General features: G+C 35.2%; 1 protein-coding gene across 2 annotated transcripts in view; it reads left to right on the top strand.

Moving 5' to 3' along the window:
- Nucleotides 1-23,592, top strand: part of DPP10 (dipeptidyl peptidase like 10) — a 689,331-nt gene that overhangs the window by 599,773 nt on the left and 65,966 nt on the right. For both annotated transcript variants that reach the window (XM_037849964.1, XM_037849965.1), the window contains exons 15-17: nucleotides 267-314; nucleotides 3,309-3,430; nucleotides 4,731-4,778. In XM_037849964.1, coding sequence (XP_037705892.1) covers nucleotides 267-314; nucleotides 3,309-3,430; nucleotides 4,731-4,778 — 218 coding nt within the window. The remainder of the gene's footprint in view (nucleotides 1-266; nucleotides 315-3,308; nucleotides 3,431-4,730; nucleotides 4,779-23,592) is intronic.

The following is a 23,592-nucleotide window of genomic DNA, read 5'->3' as shown; positions in this document are numbered from 1 at the left end:
CTTTTCCTTGCAGACCTGTTCTTCACCTCAAAGAGATAGCCTTACACAGGCACGTACACACACACACAAAGATTCAGAGAGATTGTGAAAAAGTGGGATGACCTTATAAAGAAAAATCATATATGTGTTTCCTAAATCGATCAAAGTCTTGCTGAATAACAGAATAGTCCTTACCTGTCCTTTGACAGTTTTGAAAATTCGAGTGAAAACAGCTTGGAAAAATTAGATTTGTGCCTGAAGTTTGCACTGTTTTCTTTCCTGGACAGTTACTTTCTGAGCACGGAGTCATCTCCCAGAGGGAGGCAGCTGTACAGGTAAGCAAGGGTAAGGCCCCCTCCACAGGTTGGTTTCTCAATAGCCTTTCATACCATACAGCGTAAGGTGGAAAAATCTGAAGTCTGTTTTCAACATGGTTAGGGGAGAGACGACTCTGTATGGCAAAGACACATACTGTTGGTCCAGTCCCTTGGCTCTGGACCTTTGTGAGCCTGGAAGCCTGAAGCCTGAATGGAGACTGTTCTCTCCCTTGCTAATTCCTCCTTTCTTTCTTCCTCACCTTCTTTTACAGTCTCAACATGTCCTTTTTTCTGGCGTGCTTCTGGAAGCTCCCCACGTCACAGGCATTTACATGTTTTCCCCTGTGGCCTCTTCTTCTGATAAGCTTCATATTGAATTTTCAGTGCATTAATGTGGCACTCATGTAATTTATTCCTGAACAACATAAAGCTTTTGTGAACACTTAGTAGAGTGCATTAAATGGAAGCTTTTCCTTTTTTCCTTATTTTCTAAAATCCATTGAGATTGTTGTGGGAGGAAACATCCCTATTTAAGCCAGGAGCACTCCTTGCTGAGTAAAACAAAGCAATGCATGGGGGGATATTTACATCCACCTGATTTTCCCAAATGCAAAGCTATATTCTTAAAAGGGCAGGAGATCACATCCATTTAGCATTAAAATGCCTGCTAACTTGAAAAGCTTTCACCAGGACTTCATCAGAATGATTTTTTTTTTTTTTTTAATATCTGGCAAACAACCCATTAATTCTAGACTTTATATATGCTTTCTAATTTCCATTTCATAGATCCATTTTTAAAGTGTCAAAACTTCCATGGCATATTCTTAGTAGAAATTCATCATATTTAAAGTGTTACCACTAATTCTTGCTAAGTAGCCTAAGCTTTCCTTAGAGACTACAAATGCTTGTTTTAAAGTCCTGTAACTCCTCCTAATCTACCCGCACACTCTTAATTTATGCATAATTTGCTTTCATCTTTTTATCACATCTCCCAATACTTCATTTTCATATTCTTGTTCTTTTTCTTTTGGTCTTCCTGGAACCCATATACCCAATTCTAATGACTTATCAAGGAAGAAGTGCTATTTGTTTAGTGAGACTGATTCTAATTTTGGTTTTGAAGTCTTAATTAAAGTACAGACCGTTTCTCTTTTCAGTGACCTGAGCTTATCATTCTTGAAATATATACTGTATGATTGCTATTGGTGGTCATGAACAGTGCCTTAGAGACATGGAAATACTTGATCGATGTTTTATTCCTCTCATTTTGTAGAATGCTTAAAGAAAAATGCCAGTGTGAAGAATTAATTTTAGCCAAGATCATCCAGTGGAACTGCCTCAACTCTCTCTTCTCCTTATGAGCCTAAAATGTGATTTGAATCACAATGACTTCTTAGATTTGTGTGCATGTCTTATATCTCCAGTGACTGAGGCAGAACAGTCAAGATATCTATGACCTGTACTAGTGAAACGGGCTGTTATAAAGAAAATGTAGCACCAATAAATTTCCCCTTAAATAGCTCATCAAATGCCAGTTGGCTTTACTGTAAGATAATGTTAGTGTGTTTGACCCAGCGAACTCAATCAATGTCTTCCCAAGGCCATAAAAATGATCATTGGCTGACTTAATGTATGGCATTAGACACCCCTGCAGAGTCAGAATTGTCACTACATTCAGTATTACATTTTTTCTCAAAATTTGCATTTCTTTATTTCAGCAATCTAAATTATGAGAAAATAACAATATAAGTCTCTAGGGAACTTGGATCTGTCACTGAGTAGCTTCGTTTAACTCTGACATATTTTTAGCCTCTCTTAAGAGCCTCATTTCTGCATATTTAGAAATGGGTATAATTACCTTATAGATTATCATGAGAATGAAATTAGCTAATTGTTTAAGTACCTAGTGCATGTTAATCACTTTCATTAGTAAAGGTAAAATTTGGATTGTAATCAGCTCCCACATTTCCTGCTTCAAATGTGAAATGCAATTTTGCAAACCATACGTAACATTCAACATCAATTTATTCTGGTGCTTTTGGTGCCCACCTCAACACCCCTATTCCCATTACCATGTGTTAGCATGCTCCCCAACAAAACCAGCACGACTGTGATTCATTTATGAATACATAGCCAAAATAGTGTTTCATTCCAAATCAAAACTGAGAATCTTTTGGCCCATCAAGTTTTTTTTATTTTTTTTAATCATTACCAGTGTTTCCATTCATCGGTCTAGATAATTTAGCATTCAACTGCATTTATAAAGTACGCAATTCTATGAATGGAATTTAATCTTGGGCAATTATCTCAACCCCTCTGACCTTAAGCACCATTATCTTAGAATAAAGATGATGGTCACTTTTCCCTTTACCTCCCCAATATCTCAAAGTCTACACCTCCCGTAGCATACTTTAGCAATTTAGATGTTTCCTGAGAGAGGTTAAGATTCAAACATTATATTTATCATCATAAAAAAAAAATGTTTTTCTTTACCAAAGAAATTCAATGCAAATGTTTGGTGGGGAGAATTTGGCAATAATGACAAACTCTAATGTTTAGAACATTGGCTTTAGAAAATCATGAGTTTGATATTTGGGGTGACTTATAGAAGCATTTCCATATGCTTTCAGCTACTATTTGTTGATGGTTACTTTATGCTAGTCTCTGTGGACAATTCCCTGTAAGCCTTGACAAAGAAATACCTGTAAAGATAAGGCAGATAATGCTATTTTGAATTCCATGGAAACTATTTTTTTTATTTATAGCCATGCTGTAGATACATATATGAATACATACATATAGGTATACATAGTTTTATTACATAGATAAAAAGTGTATGTCCTAATATTGATAATGGAAATTGACTCTGTGTATGGCAAGTGGCAATTTATAAAGAACTTCTGTGCAAACAGAAGTTATAGCCCCTCTCTTTATGGTAATACATAAATATGGATACCACACATTCAAGTGCCTTGAATGGGAGAATTCATGATTTTCTTTTACTTTTCCCAGTGCTTCTACTGAAGGATTATTGAATCGTCAATGCATTTCTTGTAATTTTATGAAAGAACAATGCACATATTTCAGTGCCAGTTTTAGTCCTATGAATCAACATTTCTTATTACTCTGCAAAGGTAAGAAAAGATGATTTCTTAAAAAAATTATTCTTCTTATTTAATCATTTACTATTACTGTCATTAGTAACTGTTACTCTCTAGTTATTTAATTTTATATTCTTAATTCATAACAATTTTGGTTAAAAATTGTAGGTTTATCAAGATACAGATTTTATTCAGATATTCCATTTAGGAGTAGAAAGGGAATAAGTCAATATGTACATGCAATCAATAAGGCTGTTTGAACATGGACATTTTAAAAAGGTGAATAAACATATTTATATCAGCAAAGCCATGTCACAATAATAATCCTGTTTACCTAGTCTTTAGGAAAAGAAGCAACAGTCTGGTTGGTAAAACACTGGCTTAGTCATTAAGAGATTGAGCCCCACATGGGACTGAATTCCCCTATTCCAGCCCCCTTCAGACTGAGCAATTACATTCACTCCAAATACTTCCTTTATTTGGTCACAGTATGCCGTACACTTAGATGGTTGTATTGCATGTCTAGGGTGTATTTATAGGAATCATTTTACTTTAATATGATAGAACACTTCCCAGAGATGAAATGGGACTCATGTGAACTCTATATGCCGGGAGAGATTGAGCATGGCTACTTTAGGTGGTGCCTTAAAGCTGTCCTGTTTTAATACACCATGAGTAACAGACGAGCGCTTGCTCATTTTAGTAATTTTTTCTCTTGATCTCAAAAATGAAGTAATCAAAAGAGAGAAAAAAAGCCATTAGACTTATAGTTAAGTTTCCTTAGAGAGGTGAAAATTCAAGGTAACATCTTAATTAACCTGTATCCTTGAAATATTTGAAGTTTCTGCTTAACTTGTGTTTTAAAAATTAACAGTATAAATAGCACAAGCTGTTTTGATGCATCTTGAATATACAGTATTTCTAATATATAAGCATTATTTCTTTCTTGGCTGAAGGGTAAACAGAATTTGATCTTGGGTCAGTGGCTGAGGAGTCAGCTTTCTGAAATTCAGTAACACTCCCATAAAACCCTAGACATGGAGTAAGTCACATAAGCCTGTCTAAAGCCATGGAAATGTAGTGGTAGTGGGCATTTGGGGGGAACAGAGATCTTAGAAAAATCTATGCAAATGTTTTTTTTGTCCCATATGTTCTTATCTTATGAATAAAATATCCATATAAAGAAATGGTATTTAGTTATCTGGATTCTGTTTCCTTATATTTTAACTGTGAAATGCTTCCATTTGGATAAAAAAACTCTGCCATGTAGCTTTTCAGGTAATCATTGCATACATGTCCTTAAAATATTTATACATTTATTTTTAAAATCCAGGTCCGGGGGTCCCAGTTGTCAGTTTACATAGCACGGACAACACAGCAAGTGAGTATCTGAGTAAGACAATTCAGAAGAATTATGGTCAGCACTGGTTGCAGGCATTGTATTATTTATTCTGAATGCCATGCTTTACAGAACCTTCTTCAAAGGAGTCCTCAATATTGGTATAGCTATGTAGACACCATCAACTTGACCTTGTGCATGTAAGAGAAACAGTAAAGCAAATGGTTTGAGCCATCTTATATCTGGACTTGGAATAATCACATGGTCTTTTGTATGCCTGAATTGCATGAAAAGTGATGGATGGGGATGTTTTGGGTATATTTTAGTCTATTGGACCTGGAGTTCTCTGGTTTTTTCTTTCCTCTGCCTGATATAGAGCATTCTTCTGGAACAATGCCTCTTACAGACTTTTAGGGAAATTATGAAAACTACTTTATTTTATGTATTTTTCTGTCCTTTTTTTCCAGATATCCAGAGCCTTCTAGTTTTATATATTCAGTCATTTATTCATACATTTATATATTTATTTGACAATCCAACATTTATTAAAGTCAGCATTTTATCAAATAATGTGACAGAGGTTAGGGTTACTTAGAGTAGGATGTGGTCAGTGTGTTTAACAACTTAAGGTAAGTAAATATAAAGTTGAGCTAATTTTGCAAGGGAATAGCTAGCCTGCTTCCTGCCTTCCTTTCTCTTTCCTTTCTTCCATCTATTTCTCCTCTTATTTTATTTTATGTATTCAAATATTCAAACAATCTTCTCACATTCTAATGATTTACATAGGTTACTATTATCCAATAATGAGACTTTGTATTAACTCGCTTAAGCCGGAGATAGTTAATTTTATCTTGCCATTTTATAAATGGGGAAACTGAGTCATAGAGAAGTTTAGTAACTTGGCCAAAATCATACTAATAAGTAGCAAAGCCAGGAATCAATTGCAAGTAGGGATGGTAATCAGTACACTGTGATGCCATCTTACTTTATTGTGTCTTTTTCTCTTGAATAACATAGTTATATTTAAGTAGGAGTCTAGTAGATGTCTTGAGTCAGGGTAGATTTTGATATGTAAGGTACAATGACAAATGTCATTTTGAGAGAATTTTATGCTCCTCAAATACCACCAAATAGGAACGTCCTACTTATCCCAGACAATAACAAAATTTCTAAATTTGCATTGGTTTTTTTGTGGCTGGAAGATGGTTTAGCACTTCTTTTAGCATCTACTTCTTTATCCCTGTCTTCAGTATAAAATCTTAAACAGATTGTGGTAAGCATATTCAATCTTTTGAATGTTACTACTAAAGCAACAGTAATGATAATAAACACATTATGATTGATGGATAAAATTGAAAGAATGTTGCATTTCATGAATAGAAAAATCAATATATATATATAGAATAAGTCCATAACATAAACATTTTGTGGGATCTGACGCAAGTTATTTAATTTCTCATAGGATCAATTTCCTCCTAAGCAAATGTTCAAACGGGTTTGCTCTGAGGATGAGATGTATTTGTGGCACATGGGACACACTCAACAAATGCCAGCTATCCGGGTTGCATTGAGAATTCTGCCTCTAACGAGGATGATAAAAATGCAGTTTCATCTGATTTTAATTTAATTTTATCCAACTGTTAAAAAGCATTATTTGCCTAATAACTTTGGCTGCAAATCATAAAACATTTTTATCTAAGCGAAATCTTTGGGATTTTCCCTTTCAGAAGCTAACTCTGTCTCAGGATAAAGAGAAACAAAAGAGGGCTGTGAACGGTGGTCAGGTATCTAATTTTCTTTTTGTGGACAATTGTTCATGGAGATAAAACTTAGATTCAATGGCAAGAGACTCTTTGTGTTAACGCAAGTAAGTATACTAGTGAATCATTAATAACTCATTTTTGGTCCACATAACATAGAATAGGGTATGAAGAGAAAATACATAAGTGATTAGCAAACATAGAAGACCTTTAAACCCAATAGCTATCGAAGAAATGCACAGGAAAGCATGGCAATGTAATTTTTCCTAATAAATTAAAGACATCAAAAATGTACACTGCTAATGAAGATATAATAAATATTATATCTTTAAATCTGTTGTTAAAAAAAGTTACTCAGGCATAAATCTTAAATCTTTTATATCTTCTTACACTGTATTTTCCTTTTGAAGAGTCAGTTCTGAGAAAATAAGTCTAAATACAGACTCCGAGTGCTATGTATATTGGCAGAAGATGTATTACACATGACAAAAGCGGGGAATTTGTAAACAAATTGTAATGGAATATTATTCAGGGCCCTGCATAGCTTCTATTTGCCCCTCCAGAACTTCTCTCCAACTCTCAATTCTCTTCTGCCATGCTCTCTGCACTAATTATTTGAAAAGATGACTGAACACTTTTCCTTGCCCTATGGATGATGACCAGAACTAGCTAAAGAGAATCTTGTAGTGACTAGAGAGAGAGAGAATCGTGATTTGGGATCCCTACACCCAGCCCTGTCCCTGTGGCGTCCCCACAGTTAGGTGTGACCCTGGGCTGAAGGTGGCTGCTCTCGTATGCTGATCTCTCACACAAGCACCTCCCTGGGGGTTCTAGGAACTGCTCTTTCCCCTTGACCTTCAGGCCTGGCCATTGTCATAGACTCTGAGTTACTGCACTACCCTTTACAATCTCCTTGCCCATTGCCCACACAACTGTAATTAATCTTTTTATTAAAATCCTGACAAATTATTCTAATTGAAATGAGCTATCATTTTCCTGCTAGGATTAACAGTAAATTCATATTTACACAAGTCAGTTCATCAAAAATGCTTAAGCTATATTTCTAAGTGTGTAAGGAGGCCAAGAATCCATGCCACTTGAATGAAACTATTTGAAAATGCATATGAAAATGAAAGATGACCATACTCACAAATGTTAAAATTTTTTACATTTGCCTGGTAGTCCTCCAGGTGATTTTATTTTTCTTTCTCCATTAATATTTTCCTAATTCTCTTCAATGAGCATATATTACTTTTATAATGAAGAAGAATCCCTTTAATAAAGAGATTAAAGTATTCAGTGATTTGAGACAAGGTATAAATATATAAAATTTTGCTTAATATTTCTAAAGTCCTTTTTTTGTTTGCTATCATTTCCTTTTCTCATATTTTAAGCTTCTTCATTCTCCCTAATATTCTATATTTGGCTGTTTCCTTTCTTTTTCCTTCTTTTTCTTTTCTTTCTTTCTTCCTTTCTCTCCATTCCATCTCTATCTCCCTATCTGTCTTTATACTTCTTTTCCATCTTTTTCTTTCTGTCATCTCTTCCCTCTTCTCTCATTTTCCTTCTCCATTCCTCTTCAATCCCGCACTTAAAATGTCTTTCCACTTCCTCCTCTTCACAATCTTTGACCATATACAACAATATGTATTAAACATATGTTCTGCATGTATTATGAAAAACAGTGCTCTCTGCTCTTAATATTTTGAAAATGGTTTTAATCTTTTTATATATCTCCTTTCTTAACTAGAATTTATTTCCCTATGGCCAGGAATTGATTTTTTCCCTAAGTAAATAGCCTTTGATTTAAAGTAAAAAATGTCTCAACTGTCCGTTATAATCACATAATTAGTTTGCATATTACTAAGTTGATTTTTTTTCCATTAATATTTAGTAATAAAGAGAAACTATTAGAAACAGCTTACTTTGTAACATCATTTGGTGGCCCCTCACTGCATTTATTAATTTACTCATCATTTAGTCATTTATTGATTATAATACAATAAATCATTACTTATAAATATCATCCATCATGAGCTGTAGTTAGAAGTGTAAAATTTAAAAATTTAAGTCTTTACTCTTCACACAGTAGCTTCTTTGTAGTTATCAAATATCAAGTGATTTATATTTACGGAAGATATTTATTTCCAAAAGAGGTGATTTGATATGCCTGAGATCAAAGACTACAATTCACAGTTCTCTCATAGAAGTGGACACAATCCAAGGAAGGTATCACAGAGGAGGGAATATGAGATATAAGAATTAGAAAAGGATGTCAGTGGAAGGTCATTTCAGGAAGAGAGAATGTATGTATATAGATACAGCTGGCTTAAAAATATATCACATTTGCAAGAGAAAAGTCATCCAACATGACTGGAAGAGAATGTTTGAGATAAACATGAAGAGACACCATGCTAGAGGGTTAGACTGGATCTGAAATGTAAAATGTCTTATGTTTCTTTCTAAGGAGCTGGGAGTTAACAATAAGTAATCAATGATAAGCCATTTTCAATTACTGACAATTGTTTTTCATTATACTTTCTTGTTCTCACTATTGAGTAAGTAATAGTAGATGTGGTATCATGCCAAGAAAATAAAAATAATGAGAAAGGAGGAGAAAAAATGAAAAGAAAATAAATATGAAAACTGGATAAAATATCAAACAACTGTTTTTGGATATTGAACAAGAGTCAACATAGATCTCTGGTTCCCAAGAGAATGGAAATAAATGATATGAAGTGTGTGATTACCCTTGTTTTCTGCCATGAAATATATATATTTTTTGATCACTAGGCAGTAACCCAAGCTGAGCACAGTAGTATCTCTAAGTTGAGGAGACAAAGATTGGATTTCAGGAAGGTAAAGGCTTCTGAAATGTGAAGATGCATATAGTCTCTGGAAAGGAAGAAACTACGTGCATATAGACGCCCAGAATTCTCAGTAGGGATCACCTTGAGTTTGTTGTTGCATACCTAACTGCGCATGCCCGGGAGGTCACTCCATGAGCCTGGTCAAAGGACAGCTGGGGCAATATTTCCACAGCTCACACAGTGCTGGGAGATGTTCAAGTTTCTACCTTGGAGAATTATTGGGACATTCAGTAGATATCCCAGAAGAGTCATGTCTTACTAGTAGAACTAAATTAGCCATAAAGTCCACTCATACCCACACCAGAAAAGCTATTTAGAAAAGCTTTAAAATGATCAGGCTTACCTGCCAGTAGCTTAAACGCCTGCCAGTATTAGGTCCAACAATTTTTAAAAGAGCACAACAGAAGCTTCCATGACTGATAAGATACATCTCTGTGCTGGGATGGTGATACGTTCTGACTCCAGGTGAAGAGGATGCAAGCATGGAAGCTTGCATTTGAGACCCTCCCAGACCTTGTTATGTGTCACTTCTTTTGACTTCTTTTTATTTCTATCCTTTTACTGTAATAAAACTATAATCGACACTGACAGCACAAGTGCTGCTGATCTCTCTCAGTGTATAGTGACTTGGACTTTAGGTAAAAGGAAAACAACAAATATGACTTCGGACAAACAGCTTTCCTCAAGACACACATGACTCTTCTAGCTCTTCTGCTCTTAAGAAAAAAAAAAAAAAAAGCACATATGAATAGGGCCCACCCCAATTAAGATGGCAGAGTGAGATTTCAGGGCTCTCTTCTCCCACAGAAACTTTGAACAACTGGCAAGAACTGGCAGAGATATATTTCTCAAAGTTCCAGAAAACAGTTAAAAGGACTGCAGTAACAAGATGGGCACCGGATCAATAAAAAGGCCATGAAAAAGTGGTAGGATCTCATGGTGCCTTGTCTGGTTGTGCCTTCACTCCTCACTTGCTCAGTGAAAAGCCAGCCCATGCTCCCAGTGCAAATCTCTGGTACTGGTAAGAAGGGAGCAGAGTAGACATCATACACATACTGGGACCATGTAGTCTGGCTCAACCTACTAGGGGTGGCCTAAGGGACTTGCTGACCCAGAACTTGTCCTACAATAGAAGACAGTTCATAGAGCTCTCCTACAGAATACTGTGGGAAAGCAATCAAGTTGGATGCCTGAGACAAGGGATTGCTGCTATAGGACATACAGTGCAGTGCTTGAAACTGGGAGAAAACTGTTTCCTAGGGAAGAAGAGACATGCAGAACTATTTAAATAGGGGAATTCTTAGGACCACATGTACATGCCAGAGACAAGAGGTGTGGACAGATAGGATCAAGGAGGCCCCTACTTTGGTCTGGAGCGATTCTCTAAACTCATTGTTTGGATGAGCCCTGCACCCACAGGTCAGTTTGCAGAGCCTGGGAAAGGTGTTTTCCTTTTTCCTTCTTCTTTTTTCTTTTTAAGTTATCTCCTGGCATTCAAGGAAAGCTCTTTATAACACTAATTGTACACAAGCTTAAAGAGCAGATACCTCAGAGTTTAAATTCCAGTGATAAACTGTTAACATATCAAAATGTCCTGGTTTGAACAAAATGTAAAAAAAATAAATAAATAAATAAAAAGAAACAGAAAACAATGACCCAGGCAAAGTAAAAGATTAAAACATTAGAAACCATCATGAGGAGGACCAGACCTGGGACATACCAGACTAATGGTTTTTTTAAAATGGTGCTAAATATGCTCAAAGAGCCAAAGGAAAATATGGGCAATGAACTAAAAGATATCCGGAAAACACTAGATGAACTCAAAGAGACTCTCAATAGAGAGGTGAAAATTATGAAAAGGAATTAAACACAGCTGAAGACCACACAGTAACAAGAAATTAAAAATTCCCTAGAAGGTTTCAACAGTAGATTGGGGCTGGCAGAAGAAAGAATTAGGGAAGTTGAAGATAAAAGACAATTGAGGAACACAAAGAAGAAAGAATGAAGAAGAAAAGTGAAAAGAGCCTTACAAACCTGTGGGATACCATTAAACATACCAGTATATGCATTGTGGAAGTTCCAGGAGGAGAAAAAAAGAGAAAGGGGCAGAGAGAATATCCAAAGAAATAATGGCTAAAAACTTCTCAAATGTAGTGAAAGACGTGAATATACATACCTAGGACATTCAACGAATTCCAAACAGGATAAACCCAAATAGACCCACACTGAGGTATACTATAATCAAACTGTTGAATGCCAAAGATTAACAGAATTCTGAAAGCTGTAAGAGAGAAGCAGCATGTCACATTTAATGGAGCTTCAAAAGGATTATGTGCCAGTTTCTCAACAGAAAACATGGAGGCAAGAAGGCAGTGAGATGAGACATTTTAAGGTGCTGATAGCAAAAAATTGCCAACCAAGAATTCTATATCCAGTGAAATTGTCTTTGAAAAATGAGGATGAGATTAAGACATTCCCAGATAAACAAAATCTGAGGGAGTTCCTCACCACTGGAGCAGCTTTACAAGAGATGATCAAGATAGTTCTGCAGGTTGAAAGGGAACAATAGACAACAGATTGAAGCTGTGTGAAGAAATAAAGATCTCCAGTGAGGGTAACAATATGGGTGAATATGAATGTCAACGCTATTGTATTTCTGGGTTGGAACACTACTTTTTGCCTCTTACAGGATCTAAAAGGCAAATGCATAAAATGTAATGATAAATTATTGGTTTTGAACTCACAATTTATAAGCATGTAATTTGTAACAAGAACTACATAAAGCTGACGGTACTAAGGGGTATAGGAATATAGTTTTTATATACAATTGAAGTTAAGTTGGTGTCAAAGCAAGAGTAATATAGATTTATGTTATTATATTTAAGTTCCCTGGTAACTAGGAAGAAAATATCAGAGCGTATGCATGGTAATAAAGAAAACAGTTAGACTACAGGTTGCCAGGGGTGGGGTGCAGGGGAGATAGGAAAATTTTGGTACTGGAAGGAGGTGAAGTTATCACAATACTGTGAATGTGATTAATCCCACTGAACAATATGCTTGGGAGTGGTTGAGATGGAAATGATTATGTCATATTATGTTCCCACAATTAAAGAAATTAGAAAGAGCAACTAAAGAGACAGCAACAATGAAATTAATACATGATCCTGGATGGCATCTAGAAAGGGAGGAGAAAAGTCTCAAAAGGACATTGTGCCAGTTTGAATATAATGTGTCCCCCAAACGCCATTATCTTTAATGTAATCTTGTGTGGGCAGATGTTATCAGTGTTGATTAGATTGTAATTCTTTGAGTGTTTCTTTGGAATGTGCCCCACCCAGCTTTGGGTGATGACTCTGATTGGATAATTTCCATGGAGGTGTTGCTCTGCTCATTCGGGGTGGGTCTAAGTTGATCAGTGGAGCCATATAAATGAGCTGACATAACAGAAAGAACTCAGTGCAGCTGAGAGTGAACTTTTGAAGAGGAGCTACAGCCAAGAGGGGCACTTTGAAGAAAGCACAGGAGCTGCAGATGAGAGACAGTTTGAAGATAGCTGTTGAAAGCAGACTTTTGCTCCGGAGAAGCTGAGAGAGGACAAATATCCCAAGTGCAACTAAGAGTGGCATTTTTGAGGAACTGCAGCCTAGGGAGGAATGTCCTGGGAGAAAGCCATATTGAAACCAGAACTTTGGAGCAGATGCCAGCCACGTGCCTTCCCAGCTAACAGAGGTTTTCCAGACACCACTGGCCATCCTCCACTGAAGGTACCCTATTGCTGATGTGTTACCTGGGATACTTTATGGCCTTAAGACTGTAACTGTGTAACCAAATAAACCCCCTTTTATAAAAGCCAATCCATCTCTGGTGTTTTGCATTCTGGCAGCATTAGCAAACTAGAACAGACATTATTGGGATATATGAAAATATTGGAATAGAGAATGTAAGCTTTATATCAATGTTAAATTTCTTGGACCTGAGAACTGCACTTAAGGTGGTTACATAAGTGAATATACTTGTTCTTAGGAAATTACATGGCAGGATTGAGTGTGTAAGGAGCATAATGTATATAACCTACACTCAACTGTTCAGAAAATAGATTGATAAATAGGTAGACACATGATAGATAGATAGATAGATAGATAGATAGATAGATAGATGTAATGATATGGTAAATATTGCAAAGTGTTAAAATTGTGGATCTGTATATCTTTGGAGTAGAGGGAGGGATATGTTGGAGTTCTCTAGAAAGTTTGTATTATTTTGTAACTGTCCTGTCAGTATTAAAGTATTTCAAAATATAGATATAAAAAAAAGAATACCAATCTACTATTGAAAATGTAAACATTATGATGGCCAGTATACAAAAAAAAAAAATTACTGGCTATATGAAGAAACTGGAAAAGACCCATAATTAACTGTAAATTTGGTGAACAGAAACATAATCATATATGACAGAAATGATGAAAACAGCTAACAGATACATTAAATTAGCTTTCATATTTATGCTCAAAAAAATCAAGAAAAAAATGAACAATGTGAGAAAAGAGATAAAATATATTTTTAAAATGAACTTGAGCTGAAAATAAAATATCTGAAATAAAATTTTCACCAAAAAGAGTAAAATCAGATTAGACAGTACAGAACAGGTCAGTGAATTTGAGAAAACATCGATAGAAACTATCTAGAGACAAGGGAAAAAGATTAAAAGAAATGGAGAAATCCTAAGTGAAACTGTAAGGCAATCATTGGAGCTCTCATATTTGTAACTGGAGTTAAAAAGTGGGTAACATGGGAAAAATTATTGATGAAATAATGACCAATAGTTTTTGAAATCAGTTGAAAATATAAAATGATTTAAGAAACCCCAAATAGGATAAGTCCAAACAAAACCACAACAGCCAAGTCATATCACAATCAAATTGTAAGAAACAAATAATTAAAAAAATAATAAATTTTCAAAGATTTTTAAAAGGCACATTACATAGATAGTAACAAAGTCTAGAATGACAGCAGAGTTGTCTGAAAAAAAACAAGCCAAAAAGGATAGAACAAATTTTTCAAAGTCCTAATGCAAAAACAAAAGCAAAAGAAACAACCAAAAACTTGTTACCTGATAATAACATTGTTCTGGTTTGCTAATGCTGCCAGAATGCAAAACACCAGAAATGGATTGGCTTTTATAAAAGGGGGTTTATTTGGTTACACAGTTACAGTCTTAAGGCCACAAAGTGTCCAAGGTAACACATCAGCAATAGGGTACCTTCACTGGAGGATGGCCAGTGGTGTCCGGAAAACCTCTGTTAGCTGGGAAGGCATGTGGCTGGCATCTGCTCCAAAGTTCTGGTTTCAAAATGGCTTTCTTCCAGGACATTCCTCTCTAGGCTGCAGTTCCTCAAAAATGTCACTCTTAGCTGCACTTGGGGTATTTGTCCTCTCTTAGTTTCTCCGGAGTAAGAGTCTGCTTTCAATGGCCATCTTCAGAATGTCTCTCATCTGCAGCTCCTGTGCTTTCTTCAAAGTGTCCTTCTTGGCTGTAGCTCCTCTTCAAAGTGTCACTCACAGCTGCACTGAGTTCCTTCTGTTTGTCAGTCTATTTATATGGCTCCACTGATCAAGGCCCACCCTGATGGGTGGGGCCATGCCTCCATGGAAATATCTCATCAGAGTTATCACCTCCAGTTGGGTGGGGCTCATTTCCATGCAAACAACCAAAGGATTCCAATCTAATCAACACTGATATGTCTGCCCACACAAGATTACATCAAAGAATATGGCTTTTTCTGGGGGACATAATACATTCAAACCGGCACAAACATCTAGAAAAATATCTTTCAAAAGTAAAGGCAAAATAAATAGATTTTCAGGAAAAAAAAGCTGAGAGAATGTTTTCCATAAGATATGCAGCATAAGAAATGTTAAAGGAAGTTGTTCACATGGAGGTAAAATAATTACCACAGGAAAACTTGTATTACACAAGGGAATAAAAACACCAGAAATGTCAAATTTGGAGATATAGGGAAACATTTTAGTCTTTTAAAAAGTCCTTTCAAAGATAATTGAATGTTAAAGCAAAAATTGTAAAAATGTATTGTGATATTTATAATATGTGTAGAAATAAATGTGGAACAACAATAGCATAAAGGATGAGGGGAAAAGAGAAGTAAACTGCTAAAATTTTCTCATTATATATAATGTGGTATAATAGTATTTGAGGTAGAGTATTACAAGTTAAAAATGCTTTTGGTAAAACCTAGAGAAACAAATAAATAGTGTACTGATACACTAACAGTGAGGTAAAATAAAATTATAAATAAAATAATATAAAAATATTAAACAGGGAGAAGAAAAACAAAAATTATGGGGCAAAGGAGAACAGATAGTAAAATATAGATTTATATGCACCAATATCAGTAATTGTATTAAATGTAAAATCGTCTAAACAGTCCAGTTAACAATCAGATATTGTCACACAAGATGTAGAGATCCAAATAGTTTGCTCTCTCTCTCTCTCTAAAAGAAACACAATGTTTATATAAAGGGGCAGATGGCTTAACAGAAAAGAGTGAAAAAGATACACATATAAACACAGTGAGGAAGCTAGAGTAGCTTTAATAATATCAGACAAAGTACACTTCAGAATAAGGAATATTATCACATAGAAAAAGGGATATTCTATAATAATAAATGGATCTATTCATCAACAAGATATAACAATTCTGAATATTTATGCACCTAATAATAGCAGACCTTCAAAATATATAAAGTGCAAATTAACAGAACTAAAGAAAGAAAGAGACCCACAACTCTTGTTAGCAATTTCAACACTGCTCTCATTAACTGATACACCAAGTGGACAGAAAATCTATACAGGATATGAAAGATTTGAATACCATTAACTGATTTGAGATTATCGACCTTTATAGACCACTCTGCCCAACATCAGCAGAAAATATATTTTTAAATACACTTGGAATGTTTGCCAAGACTGACGAATCCTAGTCCATAAAAAGTCTCTGGTAAATATAAAAATAATTAAAATCATAGAGAATGTCCTCTAAATCAAATGAAATTAAACTAGAAATCAATAACAGAAAGCTATTTTGAAAACCATTCAAATATTTGGACATTACCACATAGGAAGCTTCTAAATAATACATAGATCAAAGAAGAAATAAAAAAGAATTAGAAAATATGTTGAACCAAATGAAAATGAAAACACACAAGATCCAAATTTTCAGGATGCAGCTAGTGATTCTAAACTGGTGATTAGAAAGAAATGTATGGTTCTAAGTAAAGTTCTTTTTTCTTTTATTAGAGAAGTTGTGGATTTACAGAACAATTATGCATAAAATTCAGGTTTCTCATATACCTCCCCACCACCAACGCTTGCATTGGTGAGGAAAATTTGTTAAAATTGATGGTAGTTCTTTTTTCCTTCTTCTTCTTCTTTTTTTTTTTTTTTGTTTGTTTGTTTTGCAATTCTATTTTTTAAGAGTAGTTCCATTTGGTACAATTGATGAAAGAATATTAAAGTAGCACTATTAACTATTGTCCATAGGTTTACGTAAGGGTATTTTCCTCCATATTCCCTGCCTATTTTTTTCATGCATGTCTTTATTTTATTACTCATCTACCCATACACTGGATAAAGGGGGTGTCAGTCACAAGGTTTTTACAAGTACATGGTCACAAGATAAGGCTATATAGTTTTACAACTATCAAAGATCAAAGCTAATGGATTATAGTACAACAATTACAGGTATTTCTTCTGACTATTTAATACACTAGAAACTAAATAGAAATATCTATATAATGAGTCTGTAGTCATAATCAGCTGTTAAATACCAATTTCTCAGTTACAATTCCTCCCTCTCATTTGATCATTCTCTCAATCTTCAGAGATACCTGGGCAATGAGCATTCTAACTTCTCTGTGCTAAAAACATATCAACCTGATGGGGTAGCGGAATGAAACTGGTTGATGTTCTTGGAGAGACTGTTACCTCTGGGTTTCAGGGCTTATTTGGCATAGGAGCCATCTGGAAGCTTTAAGTTTCTGAAGAAAATAAACTTAAAAAAATTTTATAGAGTCTTAGATAGAACCCAGGTTATTTTTAAGGTTTGCAGGAATACTATTGGTTGGGGCTTGGCATAATGTGGCAATTTGCAATATCTGGCTGAAGCTTGAGTAAGAGTAACCTCCAGAATGACCTCTCAACTCTATTTGAGATTTCTTAGCCACTGAAATTTATTTTGTTTCCCTTCTCTTTCTCCTTTTGGTCAAGAAGGTCTTGTCAATCCCATGATTCCAGGATCAGGCACATCCCTGGGAATCATGTCCCATGTTGCCAGGGAGACTTACACCCCTGGGGGTCACGTCCCACGTAGGGAGAGGATAGCGAATGTATTTTCAAAGTTTGGCTTAGAGAGAGGCCACATCTAAACAACAAAAGGGGTTCTCTGGGGGTGACTCAAGCATAATTATAAGTAGGCTTAGCTTTGCCAGTACAGAAATAAGTTTCATAAGGGCAATCCTCAAGATCGAGGGCTTGGCTTATCAAATTAGGAGTCTGCAATGCTTCAGAGAGTATCAGGAATTCTCCAGGTTGGGAATTTTAATAGTTTTACATTTTTTCTCCAGTACCTCAAGGGACTTTGCAAATACTCATTTATTTTCTGCCCCAAATACTCTGGAACGTATTGGGTCATTACAATAATCTGTGCAGAATAACAAGAATTCATTCTGTCTTCTAGGTTTCTTGTATAAGGTTTTTTAAATGCACTAACCAGACAGGTTAAATCAGATAGTGTGCTACAAAAAAATTTAAATTTTGGACAAAATAAACATATCTTCTTTTTGTCTCACACAGAAGTTGAAGTTTTAAAATACAGGCAATAGCATCCTTTACCCTATATTTTGGTTTTCCTTAGTCCTAACCACATCAGCTTCCTTCATACCTTTAATTGAAGTCTGATGTCTTTTTCAGCTTCTTTAACAGTTGCTGTATGGAGTAATGCTGACTTTCAAGCCTGCAGAACTCCAAATATGAGTCTCTGGTGTCACACATGTATGCAAAGTTCCAGGGAACTACCAGGTTATGCATAAAGAGCACAACATCTCAGAATTTAGAGATAACAGTTAAAACTGAGGAGTAAATATGACTGCTGTAAGAGCTTACAATTTAGGAACCTTTACAATGGGCCTTATTGAACATTCTGCACTCCTTATCATCAATTGCCCAATCTCTGCTCACTTTCTCTGTCCTCATAACTTATGCTCTCAACTTTAATTCTCAGAGTTTACTCATTATAGTTAATTTATATTAGTGAGACCCTAAAATATTTGTCCTTTCATTTCTGGCTTATTTCACTCAATATAATGTCCTCAAGGTTCATTAACTTCATTGCATGCCTCACAACTTCATTCCTCTCTGCAACTACACAATATTCCATTGTATGTAAACACCACAGTTTGCCCTTCTGCTCATCAGTCAATGTTCCTTTGGGCCACCTGCATCCATTGGCACTCATGAATAATGTCGCCATAAGCACCAGTGTGCAAATATCTATTTGTGTCCCTGTTTTCAGTTCTTCTGAGTATATATGTAGAAACTGGGTTGCAAGATCATATGGCAACCCTGTTTTTAGCCTCCTGTGGAACTGACACACTGCCCTCAGAGAGGCTGCACCATTCTACTTCCCTACCTACAGTGAATAGGTATATCTCTCTCTCCACCTCTTCCCTAGTGCTAAATCTTTCTGTTTATGTTTAAACAGTTTTATTAACACACCGTACAATCCATCCTAAGTGTACAATCAATGGCTCCTGGTATAATCACATAGTTATGCATTCACCATCACAGTCTCTATAGGAATAATTCTATTTCTTCCACAAAGAAAGAAGTGGGGGGGGGGGGCAGAAAAACTAGAAAAAGAAAAAAAAATCACATAGCCCTCCCTTATTGACATTTAGCTTTGGTATATTGCACTTGTTACAATTAATGAAAGAATATTAACAGTTATTGTTAGCTAGTTTGCATTGGTTGTATCTTTCCATATACCATCCCATTTTTAACACCTTAGAATGGTGACATACCTTTGTTCTTGCTCATCAAAAAAATTTTATATTTGTACATTTAATCATCATCACTGTTGACTCTAGGTTTCACTAAGTTATGTAGTCCCATTTTTATCTTCTATCCTTCCTTCTGGTGCCATAAATGCACCTAGCCTCCCTCTTTCAACCATACTCAAATTCAGCTTTGTTCATTATTCTTACAATATTCTGCTACCATCACACGGTATTGTGCTATTCAATCTTGTTAAACATTCTCTACTCCTTAAGCATCAAATGTCCAACCTCTACCCTCTTTCTATCTCTCAATAACGTGTTCTCTAGTTTGACTCTCATTATAGTTAATGAGATATAATGCTCATTATAGTTAGTTCATGTAAATGAGACCATACAGTATTTGTCCTTTTGTTTCTGGCTTAATTCGCTCAACATAATGTCCTCAAGATTCATCCACATTGTTGCATGCATCCTGACTTTATTCCATCTTACAGCTGCATAACAGTCCATCGTATACCACAGTTTATCCCCTCACCAGTTTATGGACACTTGGGCTGTTTGTGTCTCTTGGCAATTGTGAATAATGCCACTATAAACACTGGTGTGCAAATGTCCTTTTGTCCCTGCTTTCATTTCTTCTGAGCATATACCTAGTAATGGAATTCCTGGATTCTATAGCAATTGTATACTTAGCTTCCTGAGAAACTGCCAAAGAGCCTTCCAGAGTGGCTACACCATTCTACATTCCACCAACAGTGAATAAGTATATCTGTTTCTCCACATCCTCTCCAGCACTTGTACTTTTCTGTTTGTTTTTTTTGTTTGTTTGTTTGTTTTTGATAATTGCCATTCTAGTAGGTATGTGATGATATCTCATGGTAGTTTTGATTTGAATTTCCCTAATAGCTAGTGAAGTTGAGCATCATTTCATATTCTTTTGAGCCATTTGTATTTCCTCTTCGGAAAAGTGTCTAAACATGTCCTTTGCCCATTTTTTAATGGGTTGTTTTGCTTTTTGTTGTTGAGTTGTAGAATCTTTTTATATATTGTGGATATTAAACCCTTATCTAATATGTGGTTTCCAAATATTGTCTCCCATTGAGTAGGCTGCCTTTTTACTTTCCTAAGTCCTCTGATGCATAAAAGTATTCAATTTTGAGGAGATCCCATTTATCTATTTCTTCTTTCACTCTTCATGCTTTGGGTGTAAGGTCCAGGAAACCACCTCCTATCACAAGATTTTTAAGATATCTCTCTACATTTTCTTCTAAAAGTTTTGTGGTCTAAGCTCTAATGTTTAGATCTTTGATCCATTTTGAGTTAATTTTTGTGTGAGATAGGGGTCCTCTTTCATTCTTTTAGATATAGATATCCAGTTCTCCAAGCAGCACTTATTGAAGGGGCTGCTCTTTCCCAGTTGAGTGGACTTAGCTGCCTTATCAAAAATCAATTGTCTGTAGATGCGAGGGTCTATTTCTGAACTCTCAATTTAATTCCATTGGCCAGTATATCTATCTTTATGCCAGTACCAGGCTCTCTGAACACTGTAACTTTGTAATATGCTTTAAAGTCTAGTAGTGTGGGACCTCCCACTTCATTTTTCTTGACTAAGATATTCTTAGCTATTTGGGGCACCCTGCCCTTCCAAATAAATTTGGTTCTTCTCTTTTTCTATTTCCAAAAACTAAGTTGTTGGTATTTTCTTAGTTTTGGTATGGCATTGAATCTATAAATCAGTTTGGGTAAAATTGATATCTTAACTATATTTAGTCTTCCAGTCCATGAACATGGTATGTCCCTCAATTTATTTAGGTTTTCCTTGACTTGTTTGAGCATTTTTTTTTCTTTTGTAGTTTTCTATGTGTAGGCCTTTTATGTCCTTGGTTAAATTTATTCCTAAACATTTGATTATTTTGGTTGCTATGGTAAATGGAATTTTTCTCTTGATTTCCTCTTCAGATTGCTTATTACTAGTGTATAGAAACACAACTGATTTTTGCATGTTCATCTTATATCTTGCCATATTGCTGTACTCATTTAATAGCTCTAATAGCTTTTCTGTAGATTTTTCAGGATTTTCTACATATAGGATCCTATCATCTGTGAACAGTGAAAGTTTTACTTCTTCCTTTCCCATTTGGATGTCCTGTATTTCTTTTTTCTTGCTCTAGCTAGAACTTCTAGCACAATGTTGAATAACAATGCTGACAGCGGGCATCCTTGTCTTATTCCTGATCTTAGAGGGAAAGCTTTCATTCCTTCCCCATTGAGTGTGATGTTAGCTGTGGCTTTTCATATATTCCTTTATATGTTGAGGAAGGTTCTTATAATCCTATCCTTTGATGTGTTTTCATCAAGAAAGGATGCTGAATTTTGTCCAGTGCTTTTTCTGCATCAATTAAGAAGACCATGTGGTTTTCCCCCTTTGATTTATTGATGTGGTGTATTACATCAATTGACTTACTTGTGTTGAACAAGCTTTGCATACCTGGAATAAAACGCCTTGGTCATGGTGTTTAAGTCTTTTAATGTGCTGCTGGATTCAATTTGCAAATATTTTATTGAGGATTTTCGCATCTATAATTCATGAAAGAGATTGGTCTGTAATTTTCTTTACTTCTAGTATCTTTGTCTGGCTTTGATATTAGGATGGTGTTGGCTTCATAGAATGAGTTAGATAGCTTTCCCTCCTCTTCAATTTTTTTGAAGAGTTTGGGCAGGATTGGTACTAATTCTTTCTTGAATGCTTGGTAGAATTCACATGTAAAGCTATGTGGTCCTGGGCTTTTCTCTTAGAGAGCTTTTTAATAACTGATTTAATCTCATTACTTGTGATTGGTTTGGTCTTCTATTTCTTCTCAATTCAGGGTTGGTTGTTCATTCTTTTCTACGGAAGTTGTCCATTTCATCTGAGTTGTCTAGTTTGTTAGCATAAAGTTGCTTATAGTTCTAATTATCTCCTTTATCTCTTTGGGGTCAGTAGTTATGCCCTACTTCCCATTTCTGATTTTGTTCATTTGCATCCTTTCTTTTTTTTATTGTCAGTCTGGCTAAGGGTCAATCGATTTTATTGATTTTCTCAAAGAACCAGTGTCTGGTTTTGTTGATTCTCTCTATTGTTTTCATGTTGTCAATTCCATTTATTTCTGCTCTAATCTTTGTTATTTCTTTCCTTCTGTTAGCTTTGGGGTTACTTTGCTGTTGTTTCTTTAGTTCCTCCAGGTGAGCAGTTAATTCCTTGATTTTTGCTCTTTCTTCTTTTTTAATATAGGCATTTAGGTCAATAAGCTTCCCTCTCAGCACTGCCTTTCCTGCATCCCATAAGTTTTGATATGTTGTGCTCTCATTTTCATTTGCCTCAAGATATTTACTGAAGTCTTTCGTAATTTCTTCTTTGACCCACTGGGTATTTTACTGTGTGTTTTTAGCCTCCCTATATTTGTGAATTTTCCAGCCCTCCACCTGTTTTGATTTCCAACTTCATTCCATTATGATCTGAGAAAGTGTTTTGTATAATTTCAATCTTTTTAAATTTATTGGGGCAGTCTGTGTGGGTACATAAATATTTATGATTATTATGTCTTCTTGATGAATTGTCCCTTTTATTAATACATAGTGTCCTTCTTTGTCTCTTTTAATTGTTTTACATTTGAAGTCTAATTTGTCTGACACTAGTATAGTTACCCCCACTCTTTTCTGGTTGTTTTTTGTGAAAGTAAAATTTTAATACCAATGATATAAGCTTCTACTTGAAGGAACTAGTAAAAGAAGACCAAATTAATGCAAATTTGAAGGAAGGAAGTAATAAAGATTGGAAATCAAAGATAGAGTATATGGAAAACTGTAGAAAAAATATATAAAACCCAAAGATCCTTTCTTGAAAAGACCAGTAAAATTGATAAAATTCTAGATGGAATTATACATAAAAGAGATCAAATATCAATATCACTTTCATTATTGAAAGAGATGGCATTAACACAAATACTACAGGTACTGGATGGATAATAATGGAATATTATAAGTAATTTTATGCCAGTAAATTTGATTCTAAGATGAAGTGGATAAATTTCTTAAAAGATAAAACTGCTGAACATTTATTCAAGAAGAAATACAATATCTAAATATCCCATTGTTTAATGAAAAGATAAATTTACA

The sequence above is a fragment of the Choloepus didactylus genome, chromosome 9 (assembly GCF_015220235.1).
Source record: "Choloepus didactylus isolate mChoDid1 chromosome 9, mChoDid1.pri, whole genome shotgun sequence".
NCBI lineage: Eukaryota > Metazoa > Chordata > Mammalia > Pilosa > Megalonychidae > Choloepus > Choloepus didactylus.
Note: the sequence above shows the minus strand (reverse complement) of the source record. Positions and strands in the feature narration are given on the sequence as shown.